At 44.7% G+C, this 14,986-nt stretch overlaps 1 protein-coding gene across 2 annotated transcripts in view; it reads right to left on the reverse strand.

Annotated features, from left to right (window-relative positions):
* PTPN1 (protein tyrosine phosphatase non-receptor type 1) overlaps window positions 1-14,986 on the reverse strand; it is a 68,196-nt gene that overhangs the window by 14,109 nt on the left and 39,101 nt on the right. For both annotated transcript variants that reach the window (XM_082643519.1, XM_082643520.1), the window contains 3 exons: window positions 8,655-8,745; window positions 5,647-5,747; window positions 2,715-2,813 (listed from right to left, as the gene is read on the reverse strand). In XM_082643519.1, coding sequence (XP_082499645.1) covers window positions 2,715-2,813; window positions 5,647-5,747; window positions 8,655-8,745 — 291 coding nt within the window. The remainder of the gene's footprint in view (window positions 1-2,714; window positions 2,814-5,646; window positions 5,748-8,654; window positions 8,746-14,986) is intronic.

Raw genomic sequence — 14,986 nt, forward strand, 5'->3', positions numbered from 1 at the left:
AGGGTCCCAAAAGGGTAACGGGCAGGTCTGCCAAAAATACAGGGAGAACATCTTCCACTATTTGGCGAAAGAAGGAAACCAGAAAACAAATATGCATTACATGGAAACGCTCTGCAAGCTGGCTTTTACCACGGGCTGTGTGGAGAAGTTATAATTAGATTAGTTGAGCAAACAAGACACTGCAATTTCTTATAATTTTCCCCAGTCAGCCCTTATGGGGTGATAACGTTGAGGCTGAATTAAAAATGTTTATCCCAAGGAAACTTGAAGAACCATAAACCATACGTTGCTTTCCATGCCAATCTGCAGGCCCAAAAGACCCACAGTGAACAGAAGAGCCGCAAAGGAAAGCAGGGACCACTGTCACGTCATCACAGTAAACGACAATAAAAACCAACTAGTGTTTTTTTTTTTTTTTTAATGGCCAACATAGCAGTCCAAGGGGAAAGGTTGTCACAGTGGATCTGTGGTCCACTTTTGGTCGGCCTTGGGTGGGCGACAACCAAGAGCAGGGCCTGGTGACGAACATGTGACTGCAGTACAGGGACACCACTCCTTGTGTCCTGTGGCAACAGCAGCTAAAGCAAACCGCGTGCAAATAGCAAAGACGTTTCACCTGAACTTTTAGTAACAAATAAAAGGCAAATGCTACCATATCTGACGATTTTAAAATAAATAAGTCATGATTTAAAATTCTCAACCCTCCATACGACTACAGAGTGTTTCTCAACTGAGGGCAATTCTGCCTCCCAGGGGACACTGGACAATGTCTGGGGACATTTCTGATGGCTTCCACCTGGGGTGGGGGTGATACTGGCATCCGGTGGGCAGAGACCAGGGATCCTGCTAAACACCCTCCAATGCACAGGCCAGCCCCCCATGACAGAGAGCGATCTGGCCCAAACGTCAGCAGCGATGAGGCTGGAAGACCCCAAAGGGTCACCTGTGCTCAGCACCTGCACCGGCCACCGTGTTTCACTTCCCCTTGCGGAGTGCGTGTGTTGCAGGAACCTCGTGTTTTGTTTCTTTACTCAAAATTGCTGACATGAGTGGTGATGGGTGAGGGTTTGCTTCACATTTGCAACTTCACATTTTATTAATCAAGCCACTGCAGAGAAAATCAAAAACCACTCTTTCTAAGACAAGAAGCGTTACTGCATCAACTGAACACTCAGGTAAGCTCTTTACACCTGTGACTATGGAGCAAATAAATACTCTCTTTCCAGAAAAGGAGGCAGAGGCAAAACTATGATTTTAAACATGTGCCGCCGTAAGAAGGCCATTTGTTGTAACCAAGACTGTTCCTGTCCGGGTGGGGGAGGGAAGAGGCTTTGTGGCGAGTGCTTTACTGCTTTAGGTTTTCACCGCTCACGTTTCCTTTGATGCGTTACTTCTTTGCACTTGTATTTTTTTCCCTTTAGGACCACGACTGTGCTTTCTTCAGAGGGGTGGCGTCTCCGGAGCCGTCATGTTCTCCTGGCAAGCCACGGCCGCATCCCGATGCAGCCAGGATGGCTGCGACAACAGTGCCCCCGCTGAGCCCCAGAGGGCACAGTGCCAGCACCTGGCTGGGCCTGGGCCACTCGCTCCTCCCGGGGCCTCCACCTCTGAGGCTGCGGAGCCCCGGCGGTGCTGGTGCTGGCCGTGAGTGTCTGGTGCTGGCCGCGAGTGTCGCGGGAAGCGGGCGGGAGCCAGGGGGGCGGGGATGCGGCATCTATTCCCTACTTCTAAGACGTGTGGGGAGGGAGAGCACAGCCGCGACGGCCCCAAGGGAAGCAACGTGGGATGCCGGGAAGTGGGGCGAGTGTGATTCGGATCATTAGCCCAGAGAACTGGCAAGAAACTTAAAAAAACTTAAAAAAAAGAACAGTTTAATAAAATAAATAAACGTTTGTCCTGGCTGAAGTCTGGAGACGGAAGGCGGGGCTGGGGGTCCAGATTAACTAGGGCCCAACCATACCCGGTCCAGCAGCCACATTATGCATATCCTGGGAGGCAGGGGGAGCCCCAGAAGAGTTTCAGCTGTGAAGAGGTATGGTGAGACTTGCTTTAGAAAGGTCATTTGGGATATAGGACGCAGGAGAGCCTGAGGAGAGCCGTCGAGGGGCAGGAGGTGGCCTGACCAAACGCACACCTCGAGTTCACGTTGCAAAGAACTTGGAAGAAAGGAACACACACCCTGAAGTGAAGCACAAGCAGACAACGTCCACATTAAAGAGGTGTGGCCAGGAGCCAAGCATCTGGAGATTTTACGGAGGCGAACCCAGGGTCCAGCTGCTCCCACAACTCAGGTGCGGAGAGGCAAGATTTTACCAGCCAGAAAAAGCATATATGATGAAGATACAGTAGGAACTTGCTTTTCAAAATAAAACTCTGCTCACACAGCTCCACAAGACAAGCACAGCAGCACACGAAGCAGGAGAGAGACTGAGAGGGGAGAGGAAAGCAGGACACACGCGTCCCACACTGGAGGGACTGACGGATGGGGGCAGGGTGGAGAATAGGTCGAGGGCAGTTTGACTTGTTTCCCTCTTTTAAATTCACCTACGTATCTGACTTGTTTACAATAAACATGTATTTGTATACTGCTTCTTTATGTTTTTCTAATAGAAATATAAAAGCAGCTCAAGGAAATAAACACGGACAGATGTCGACTTTGTGGACTGGCATCCACACGGGCAGGGATGCAAACAGTGGATCAGTCTATGACTTACCGAGCCTTTCTCCATCACTCTGTTGAGCATGACAACGCCCCTGCTTTTCTGCTCCCACACCATCTCCCAAAAGTGACCGCAGGTATTGGGCAAAGGGCCCTGCAAACACACAATGCACAGTGTATGCATTTTACACACAAACACGTTCCAGTGCAAGCTCACTGCTGGCGGTGAGTGGATGACAGGGCCCTCAGGCAGCGCGGTGGCCGCAGCTGGGACAGGGACCCGCCTCTCCCGGCCTAGTGGTGACCACAATTCTATTTCCTACCACGCGGTGAAAGGTCATTTCTGCATCTCAGGGCTGGTTCAGAGCTGAGCGAAGGAGGAGAGAAAACACAGATTCTGCTTTCTGGTCTGGGCTGGCCCGCTGAGGGGCTCCACTGAGAACGCCTTAGGGCGGGTGGTACAGCGAATAAAACTCCTGGCTGCAGGAGAGAGGCAGTGTGGGGAAGGGGTCAACAGGGACGCTTCTGACGGCTTGGTCCCAGCTCCAATCACTTACTATCTGTGTGACCTCGGACAAGTCACCCCACCTCTCCTTGCCTCAGTTTCTCCACCTATTCACATGGTTGTGAAGATTAACTATGTTCCTATTATCAATACTTATTAGGCCTTACCACAGTACCTGGAATACAGTAAACACCCAATAAAATGTACCGATTATTATTACTATTAATAATGGATAACGTGACCACAGACAGCCTTCATCCTTGGACCAAGGAACATGAGATGTGGACACACAATGGTCAGGCGGGTGGCCCAAGGGGTATGGTGTCACCGGGGCATGGGGGGTAGGGGTGCCTGCTGAGCAGTGGGGCTTCACTCCAGCCCCCCTGGCAATGGGAACAGATGTTTACTGGATATAGGGTGTGAATGCTTCGAGTTTGCCTCAATTCTTAGTGCTGCCTGGAAGGGACATCACCTATCACCTGCACGACAGAGCATGTCACCTCCTCTGGCCAGCACCACTTCTTTTAAAATGGTTTCCATTCACTTTCATCCAAAATCTCCTCAGTCTTTACATCTTTTCCCTTTAAGTCTCACCGCGCTTCCCTCGACCACGGAGCCCTCAGTGCCCTCTCACTTCCTTCCCTGAACTTATCTGGGATTTGCTGCCTAAACCTGACAAATCCTGGCCCCTTACAGAGTCTCAGACAATAGCGGATTCCATAACCCCTTCCAGCCAACTGACAGAAAAATGGCTCCAGGAAGGTAGGAATCAGGGGTCCCATGGCTGGGCACGAGGACCCTATTGCCAGGTCCCCATAGCAGTGGCTCTGGTTACTCCCCTGCCCCCATACTTCACGCCAGTTTAGAACGGGTCTGAGGGATTAAAAATCCTGTAAGATCTGAAAGGATACACGCCAAACTCAGCCAACACTTGAAGACAGACATGAAGGCCAGCATCTGTGACATTATTCTCTACCCTTAAAAAAATGAGACTATAGCCTTGCATTATTTGCATAATGAACAACATAAAAATAAAAAATGGGCAGGGCTTTTTCGGTTTTGTGGCTTAGAAAATATTTCAGTCATATTGTCTAGGGATGTAACTTTGGGGTCAGCCTGCTTCAATCCCACATGTGAATCTCAGGGCAGAGGGAGACCATGTAAGCAGTTGGATATAACCATGGTACAACCTGACAGACAGACAGACCTTCAGATGTGCCAAGGAAGCGCTAGGGCATGGGGGTGGGGAGGACGGCGGTGTAGAAGTTTCCATGGTGATTTCCTAACGCTCTGTGTGACTTTACAGACCCTATCTTTGCTTTGGGCTTCCCGACCCCACACCAAAGTTGAATGACTGAAATCAGGAAGTAAGAAACTTGACTACTTCTAAAAGGAGAAGTTCCCAAGAAGCCACTCTGCCTCGACCTCTTCCCACCAGCCTGCCACCACCAAGGTCTCATTCCTTCTCATCCCCACCCCAGAGGTGCTGGGAGGACCATGGGCTGAGGGCCTGGGGACTGACGTTCCATACACTGACTGGGGGGCACGAGGGCCAACTGTGGTCACGTGCGGAAAGGAACTGGGACAGGACAAAAGGGAGGGTAAAGAAGGGCCACCAGGGATACGCCCTGCCCCAAAGCAGACTTCGTTCACTGCACTTTCTGGCTTCATTGTCATTTTAGTCTCCAAATATTAAGCACAGTTATGACGTTCACAATCACCCTATAACGCAAACCCAATATACTACGGATAAAAACTGATACGCAATGAAAAAACAAAAATTAGGATTAAAAAAAGAGAGAGAAACTTAGACTGTTTAGACCAATTTACAGGTAACAGATTAAGACATGAGAAAATTACTTAAGAGGAAACTCCTTTATCCCCTTTCCCAGATACCCGTGGTCTTTGGGTCATACACCAGTACGTGTTTCACAAAAGGTCAATTATTAAACAACTTTTATGATTTTTTTCCCCATAAAGATGCCAAAAACCAGTGGGAGTTTCAAGTGATTCTGCATGCTTGTCCACATAATCCACCCCCCACACCCCCCGCAAGAATGAGGACCATGCAGAGGAATTCTGAATGGCCATCTGGATAAAGATTCCTCGTCTATTGCTAACCCTCTTAGATTTCCATGCGCAGCACTGGACACTCTGAGGCGAATACTTATGGACTCAACACAGGTACTGCTCTTCTCTAGCTGCCTCTGTCAACAGACCACAGGCCACTCTGGCATTTTCTTGCTGTTTTCTATAAACCCAGCAATGCCATACTTCCCAGAAAAGATTCACGTCACGACCAGACAATCTCTGAAGGAAGACTTTTTCCTTCCTTGTTGCTTTTTTGGGATGTTTAAAACCTGATCTTCTAAACAGATGTGACAGATTTTATTTGAGGTGTAGACAACAGCACTCTGAAACTCTTACATTGACATCAAGTAAGGCAAAAACCATTAGAGTCAAATTCGAACAATCTGTTTACCTGTGTGAGAATGTAACTCCTCTGGGCTTCTTCCATTTTTATCAAACTAGCATTGATATAGTCGTTATCTTCTTGATGAAGTTTAATCCGACTATGGTCAACTGAAAGGCAAACCAGAACTCAGAGGTTAATCCTGGAGGACCCAAATGTCCACGCAGGCAGTGCACTCCATGGGGAAAACCAAAGAAGGCGAGTTGGTGGCACTCAGGGCGTTCACATTGGCTGAGGCCAAGCTGTTTTAATTGAGATTAGTTATCAATATGGGAACGACTAGTATTTTCAGAAAGGTTTTTGGAAGTGTTTGAAACTTAACATGAAACAGCAACAGAGACAAACTCTACTAAAACACAGAATATGTCCTGTTTGGGAAATCTGTTTTTAGGCTATACCATCTTATGATATTTGTTACTGTCCCCACAACTTGGAAGACTGGGGAAAGGGGATGTCAAGGGATCTGTTCTCTGATGCCTAATATATACTTTTAAAGGGTAAAAAATACAGTGGCTTCAATCTTTAAAAGGCAAAAAAAATCCACCAAAAATTCCACCCAGTCCCCAGAGCTCTAGCTGGTACAATGAGCTAAGTACGTAAGACTTAAGATCACACCTCAACCTCACCTATGCCTAATGGTTTGAAGATTAAGTGGCCTAAGTAGACAACAGTGTGAAAAGTCATACCTTGAATTCCCTGATACAAGGTTGTTTTTTTTTTTTTCAAAGTTCAAGTATAACATAAATCTCATGATCAAAGACACTTAAAAGACAGTTTAACTGGAAAAAATAAGCTCTGAATCCAAAACACTGAAAGTCTATTAAATGTAACTTTCAGAAGAGTTTTTAAAAATAAGCTTGCGTTTGGAAGGTCTGTCCCAGGTTACTGAAAAAGCACAGCCCCTTTTTCCCCCCTTTACCACAACTTTGTCACAAAAGCCATGTTTCCCTGAGGGCCACCTTCCTTATCCTGCTACTGCAGCTAACAAGAGCAGGTGGGCATTTTTATTTCTGGTACAACACAACGGACGGTAAACTCACGTGACCATCCATAAATAGTTCTCCCCCCGCCCAGTGGGAAAGGAAAAGTTACTGGGGAGAAGTGGTTGGGGGCTTCCTATTCGAAAGGATTCCAAAGAGATGTTTTAGGAAATTAGCCACTGTTTGGAATAATGTTTCTCATCATAGAGGGTTAATACAAACTGAAATACTTGGGTAATATTTAAGTGGGTCATGGAGATAAGAGATCTCAAAAAAAAATTATGACCGGCACTGGTGGTTATGTGAGTGAATTCAAACAGCACTGGGTGGTGACCTTGGGCAAACAACTTATTCACCGAGTGCTGGGTTTTTCACCTGCCAAATGGAAGATAATACCCAGTCCCCAGAGCTTCCACCTTGAAACATTCTCCCCATTTCCTCCATAACCGTAAAAGAAAATTACCTTTTCTACTGAAGAGTAGAGGTAGGGGAGAAAAAGCAAAATATAAGGAGTAAGATTGGGTGAGGGTGAAAAAGTCTGGGAATTGTATCTCTGGAAGAATATTTTAAGTGCTGCTTTTTTCTCTGTAAAACTGGTTCATAAAACCATTTAGATGAGCCTTGATCAAAAATGTAGAAAAGGAATATTAAAGACAATATTACTGCCTAATTCTGAGCAAGTACAACAAAGGCTAGAGACCAAAGGCACGGCCACACCGTGTGAAAGGTGCGGACAGTGATGGTTCTTTCCAGCTCAGGGTGGCTGGCCAGGGCCTCACAGCAGCATCACCTGAGGAGAGGCTGTTAGTATTATTTTTAAATAAAGCCTACGAGGTGCCATAGCCTAGATGTGCTCAATCAAGAGTATTGGGCATTGGGGCAAAATCATGTGTCACTTGACCTAGACCCGCGCTTCAGATGTTCCCGGCGAGCACCTTCAGTTAGTGACCATCTCAACCGCAGCCAACATTCACGAGCGAGACACTGGGCTGAGCGGCTGACGTGACTTTATTCATCTTCGCACGATCCTGAGATGCGCGTTGACTCCTGTTTCACTGACGATCAGAGGAGGGGGCAACCGGCCCAAGGCCACACAGCTCCGAGGGGCAGGGACCGTGGCAGCCGTTGGAGGCACACTGCTCTGTGCCAACCGGGGTCCGACTTCGCGCCCCTCCCAGGGACCTGGGCGCTGCACAGTTCAGGGCAGGAGGGCAGTGAGCTTTGGCAGGCCGGCGGGAAGTGCCTGGCTGGGGACTGACCGGCTGCATCTTCAATGTCCCTGGCAGAGAGCAGTGCCGGGGGAGCTGCTGGCAGCCACAGCCCTCACTGATTGGCAACGGCCACATGGAGGTGAGCCAGAAGGTTCTCTGTGGCCTAGAGGAGGTGGCAAAGTTCATGTCCTTCACTCCCCTCCAGGTTTTGTTACTTTATACAAATTCTAACATATTTGGTTATTTACTTTCGAGATATCAGCGGACTGAGAGCCAATTACTCAGAAGGCAGAGGAGGCTGCCAGCGGGCACGCTGAGAGCTAATGGCAGGAAAGAGCTCGAAAAATGATGATGGCAGCAGGGGGTGGGGTCGACAAGCAGAGCTGACTGCGGCTTTAGTTGAGGGGGTGAACCGCTCCCATCCTTTAATGCCTGCGCAGGGCATCGTTAGCAGTTCAATACAATGATCGGGGTCTAATAAGACTTCTGCTGAGTCACCCAGAAGTGATTATATTATGCCTGCTATACCCTGCTTCAGCTGGTAGGAAAATGATTCATCATTAAAAGAGTCAAAGTGAAAAAATGTGCTTTGAACTTAGCTGAATTTTCCAGGAACTGAAACCTTACCCCTTCTACAAGGGTGGAAAAGTGAACCATTACTATAAGTCTCTAATGCCTTTATTATAGGAAACAATCAAGTCATAAACCTTTACTGCTATCAATTTATTACCAAACCCCGGGGCTAAAGGAGTCCTGACTGAGAGGTCCTGCAGCTGAATAAGAGCTGACGCAATGGAAGCAGAGTAACGGCAGTGTGAATACTTACAGGGACTGACGTCTCTGTACCTGTTTCGGTTTTTGTTCTTAGGAAGCTTGGCCACTCTACATGGGAAGTCACTGGCTTCGTGTCGGATATCCTACAAAAAAAGGATAAAGAGTTCTCTCTTGAAATCTCTGGCATCAGGAATTCATCTAGATAGTTAACTGAGCGTGGGCCCTGCGCCGGGCACTGAGGAAGACCCAGCACAGAAACGGACATCAAAGGGAGCCACGCAGTGTGGGAAATGCAAGGTGCTAATTCAGAGGCATGTCCAAGGTCATGGGAGGAAAACAGAAGGACAACTGGGGTGGGGGGAAGTGGCATGGGGTGGGGGGAAGTGGCATGGGGCTGGGAGCTGGAAAGATGTGGAAGAGGGCAGGAAGATGGGGGGGCGGGCACGTTTCACTCAGGAACCCCCAGCACAGCAAAGGCACGGGGGCTGGAGTTCACGTCTTATGCAGGAACAGTGAGTGGGCCGGTGGGAGGAACAACAGGCCTGGGGCACACAGGTGGGTACAGGCCAGATCTTGGAGAGCCTGCCAAGTCAGGCCTGGGAGTTCCATCTGTAACCTTTTGTAAAGCTACAGTTATCAAGAGCAGATAAAATGCCCTTTTACGCCAACAAACTATCCAAATGCTTTCCTAGGAGATGGTAAACAAATCCCACTACACCAAACTGTCAGAAAGAGCAAGTGCCTGGACTAACAGAAGATGCACGTTATGTGTCCTGCTAGATGGATCACACACATCTAATTTTGCTCCCCTAAATCAACATCCCTATAATCCTATTTAAAAATCGTTTCCTTTAAGTCTGTATTTTACTATATATTATTAAAAGAAAAGCTCATCCAACAATGTGAATGTACTTAATCCACTAAAATGTACACCTAAAAATGGTTACAGTGGTAAATTGTATGTTATGCATAGTCTATTACAACTTAAAAAAAAAAAAAAAGACGAACCCACAGTGAGAGAACAGGAGAGCAGATAATAGCAACACAATTTTGGAAGCTGGAAATCAGACTGATTAGTGGTTGGCAGGCCTGAGAAAGCTCAATTACAAGCCAGCAGTGGGGAAAGCAGAGAACCATCAGGATTTCCACCACAGAACCTTCCAAAGGCGCGGAAAGTGTGCTTCTCTGGAAGGAGGGGTGGGATCCACTGCAGGGGAGCGGGGCAGAGCTGCCTGAGGGGAGCAGCATCTCCACTCCCACCGCCCCCTTCCGTGTTGCTGAGTGACCGCTGCCTCACAACTCTGCAGAAATCTGGAGATTTATTTTCTGGAAGATGTAGGTCAGGGGGCAGAGTGCTCTCTAGATGATCTGAGCAGACAAGAGGAAAGACCAAGAGATGCCACTACGGGGGTACGGAAATAACAGCCTACCTGCACCTAGAGGCCCAGTGGCCAGATCTGTGCTGATAAGCCCCTTACACCTGCTCAGAGCTCGCTGTAGACCCTGTAAGCCCCTATTCTTCATCATGCACACACTACTGATTACAAGATGTCAGAGGAGAGAAAGCCTCTGATACAAAAGAGATTTAAAAGAAAAACAAAACAGGCAAAAAAGGCCCCTTAGAGGAAATAAACTGCAGAGAAATGAAAGCTTAAAATATATACATTATTAATATACTCAGATAAGATACTGTATCCATGGATTAAGAACAGGATATTGTATACAATAAAAATGTCTCTTGCAACTTAAAAACAAGATGGCAGAAATGGTAAGCTTAACTGAAGAGTGATAAGATAAAGGTAGAAGAAATCCTACCTTTCCAGAAGGCAAAGCCTAAATAAATAAATAAATAACAATAATGGAAAATTAAGCAAAACAAAATAATACATTAAAAAATAGTTCAAGGAAATCTGCCAGACACATCAAGTGCTCATCAAAATGATAAAAACAGACCCATACCGAGGCACACTAATTTGCAATTCCAGAATCCTGCAGACAAAAAGAACATTCTGTAAGTTCCCAGGGAGAAAAAATAGTTCACTTTCAAAAGATAAGGTGATCAGATTCTGCAAGAACACTGAAAGCTGAAGGGCAATGGCGCAATGCCTTCAAAATTCTGAAAAATGATGTCCAACTTAGAATTCTACACACAGCCCAATAATCAACAAGTGAGAAGGGACAAGAAGAACATTTCAGATATGCAAGGTCTCAAAAACTTTACCACCCCTGCTCCCTTGCTGCAGCAATCCACTGGAGCATGTCTTCCACCTGAGTGAGGAAATAAACCATGAAAGAGAAAGATGTAAGATATACAGGATGGGGGTCGGGGGGAAGGATCCAACACAAGAGCAAAGGCACAGGAAATTTCCACAAAAGCTGTGACGGGGGAGGCCCCAGGATGACAACTATGTACCAGCCCTAGGAGGCAAGCAGCCAGATTGGCCCAGAATGACTCAAGAGACAGACGTGTCAACAACATGCCTTTGTCCCCTGTACCAACCGCAACCGAACGAGACCACCAAAGGGAAATGAGAAGACCTCAAGTCCAGAAAACAGGGAATCCAACTGAGAAGCAAAGCAAAGAAGTCTCAGAATGGTAGCTGTGTGGCAGCCTACAGACCCAGCGACCCAGACCAAAGAACAGAGGTCCCCAGTAGGGATGCCTCCAAGACCAAATCTGAAGCTGAGGAATCACCTGAAACTGCTCTGTCCGAAACAGCAGCCCAGAAGCCACGAGAGAGCACTTGAGATGCGGCCAGCCTGAAAAGAGATGTTGCGCAAGTGTAAAAATACACATTGGATTTTGATGACTTAGTGCTAAAAAAAGAAAGTAAGGTATTTCAGATATTTGAAATACTGACTATTGGTTGAAATAACGTTTTGAACATATTGGATTATGCAAACTATACTACTATTTTCAGCTGCTTCCTTTTATCTTTCTTACTGTGGCTACTAGAAAAAGGAGAATTACACATAAGGGTTGCGTTGTGCTTCTATTGCATAGCACTGAATGAGCTTGTGGAAAATTGTTCTGAGAGGCTATCAGAAGCTATGGGAAGAATTAGCAACAGGTAGAAAGAAAACTCTACAGATGAAGAAAAGGCAGGGAAGTCTTAACTACAGGAAAATCTATTAAAAAGGAAACAGTACAGTACAACACTATCTGTGACTATGTGCATAGGCAAATAATGTACACAATGAATATGGTTTTAACCAAAAAGTATAACATACTGGGAGAATGGGGGAGGGGAAGCAAAGTGGGAAAGCAGAAGGAATGGCTGTTTAAGAAAATGAAATCCTATACCTTAGTAAAGATCTAAATCAATCAATCCAAAGATAAGCATTTTCCTTAGAAATACGGAAATAAATACAAGCTAGAGTCAGCAGCTCAAAGAGTTCAAAATAGTCATCCATGAAGAGAAAGACTGGGGAACAGGGAGGTACGGGCAGCAAGTAACTGGATTTTATTATAAGCTTATCATGGTATTATTTAAGTTCTTAAACCATGTATACATTCAACTTGGATTTTACAAAAAAGAATGCCCACACTCTGCTTTTCTACTTATTAAAAAAACTACAAAATGACAAGGAGGAGTTTTTGACTCATACTAGAAATGAGATAATAATTTAAAGCTATGATGATATATTATAAACCCACTTGGGATTAAACAAATTAGTCCAGTAGTAACTTAGCCATCACATCATTTATGGATGAGATTAAGCTTTCAGGGAAATGCTACACAATACAGAAAAATGACTTGAAGGAAAATAAACCTCAGTTTTAAATTTCTTATTCTACTTGTTATTTGGAAGTGTTTAGTAAAAGGTACGAATTTTGCCTTGTGATGTGAAACAATCTGATCAGTCCAGCTGGTGTGACTGGGTGAAGATGGAAGAAATCACTGACATGGATAAACCACTGAACTAATAAGTATTCATTCTGAGGAAATAAGGGCCAAAATAGCAACAACAGTGTGCAATTGATTTTATTCAGCCAAAGGATTTATTAATCTGTACTTTTCTGGTGAGAGAGAACAGAGCAAAACTTGGAGATACCTAATAAAAATAGGAGTTATTCACACAATACTTTTTAAAAAAGAGATTCTAAGAGTAAGGTATACTCATAGAGCAAAACACACAGATCTTAAGTGTGTATTTCAATTAGTTTTTCTGACCAGCTTTGAGGTATAATTTACAAATAATAAAATATACCCAGTTTAAGTGTTTCTCTATTTTAGAATGGCATATGGGAAATATATGCATGCTTTGAATACAAGTATTTACATTTCATTCAGTAAAATAAAATGCCAGGATTAGAGTCTTAAAATTGAGGAGTGATAAAGTACCTTTAAAATTTAAAATAACTACCAATAATGGTTTAGAAGAAAGCAGATAAACTACTGTACCACAAAACTTTACAGAACTACAGCAAAACAAGATTTCTGTATTCTAAAACTGTATCAAAGGTAAGCTAACCTTCTAACAGCTGAAGAAAAAGCGGATCCCTGACTAATGAACAAGTTTAAGGAGACTTTCATCCCAAACATGAAGTATCCCTAGAAGATCTCTGATTACTCTGACCAAAGATTAAATAATCCACCAAAGTATGTAAAACTTCCACACACACAATAAAATAAAGGCCTTAAAGCTGATGATGAAAAGATGAATGCTGGGTAAACTGAGGAGCCAAGCCAAAAAGGAAACAATAAACTTGCCATGAAACATATTCCCAGAAGCATCCCCTAAAAAATACCCACTGAACGTTTCAACAATCATTCAAAGTGTACCTCATAATTTCAGGAATGGGATCACACTAACTTAGAAATTTTACCAGTGGGAAATCAAATATACCAACAAACAGATAACCTATCCACTTCCTTCCCTCGGACAGTTCTTTACTGGCTTTTTAGAAGCTTACTTCCTATTCTTAGTGTAGGTTTCAGAAATGTCATAGAATGAAACATCATATGTAATGGACGTCAAACGTTCATGCTCTCTTGGAGAATAAATCTGATGATGTGCTACCAAAGCAGAGCTCAAGTTTGGTCAAAGCTTACAGGCAAATGGTTTAAATTACACTGTATCATTTTATATAGGCACTGGGCACCCCAAATGATCTGACTCATCTCTGTAGTGAACCATTTTCATGAGAGGAAAAAAGCAAGTTCTCCCAAAATTATGATTTGGCTGGGCTAGAAAGCTGGGCTACAAAATGCTTGATAAAGTTTAAACAAAGCATCTGAACTGGAAATCTTAAGAGGCAAGGAAGTGAGCAGGGCAGAAACCGACATTACCTGAATAATTTCTAAAGCTAGTTCTTTATTTCCCATCTTCCCACACTCACTTAACAAGGTAACAGATGACCTCCCAGTGAGTACAAAGGGATATAACATGCATTATAAAGCTCTGGTAATTCTGGAATGAATTAGGGCCCACAGTGAATCAATTTCTGTATTTACAGGAAAGCTCATGATCCATTATTCAAATACCTCCCAAATCTAATTAGGCAAAATGCCAAACTTGGGTGAGAAGCTGATAATTTTTTACTTGAGATTTCCGTTTTTGAAAACACATAGGCATAAAAGCCAATCCGGCCTTGCAGAAATATTTTCAGGTTTATAGCACTTTGCTAAATTAAACCTAGCGATTTTGGTTTTAACACCTTTTTCTCTTTAGTCCCAGAATAGGGTGAATGTCTCTTATTGGCTCCACAGTAAAACGCATATTTCTCTTAAAACTATTTGAGAGTGATGAGGTGGAGCCAGCATCTTGTTAAAGCTGGGAGTCTGCTGGGAAGGGCCGAGACCTTCACCTCTCTCACCCCTCCTAGCACCGGCCCAGGCTCAGAGCAGGCACTCAACCTAATTCTAGTGATGGAATTAAGGGATGATTCCAAAGGTCCCCAAAGCTCAGGGAGTCCTTAACTCCATACCAATCTGCTTCATTTTATGGAACAGAAATGTTCTTGAAAGGGAATATGTTTAAGCAAATGTCTGGTCCAATCCTGCTTTCCAATCATTTTATCATTATTATTATTTTGCTGTGCAGTTGAGTCACACGGCCTCCTGACAAGAGAGTACCAAAAGAGTTACGAAAATGTGGATTCAAAGCAAAAAGGGTTATTTTTAGATGGTTCGGACAGCCATCTGTTTTAAAAGTCTAAAGGAAGAAAAAACTCCAGTGGTACCTTTTATTTGCTGGAACTGCAGTGAACTACAAGTCCCTTAGCACCTTCAGCATCTTCTATGCTCCCCCGCACCCCCATTTTACAAATGGTTGCCTAATTTGATTGCTCCGGCCGTTATCTAGTACTTTATGGAAGCTACTGGCTCTCAGAAATAGACAGAGCTAGACTGAAGGGAAATGCAGAAGTACAGTAAAGAC

The sequence above is a fragment of the Mesoplodon mirus genome, assembly GCF_964341445.2.
Source record: "Mesoplodon mirus genome assembly, chromosome: 15".
Lineage (NCBI taxonomy): Eukaryota > Metazoa > Chordata > Mammalia > Artiodactyla > Ziphiidae > Mesoplodon > Mesoplodon mirus.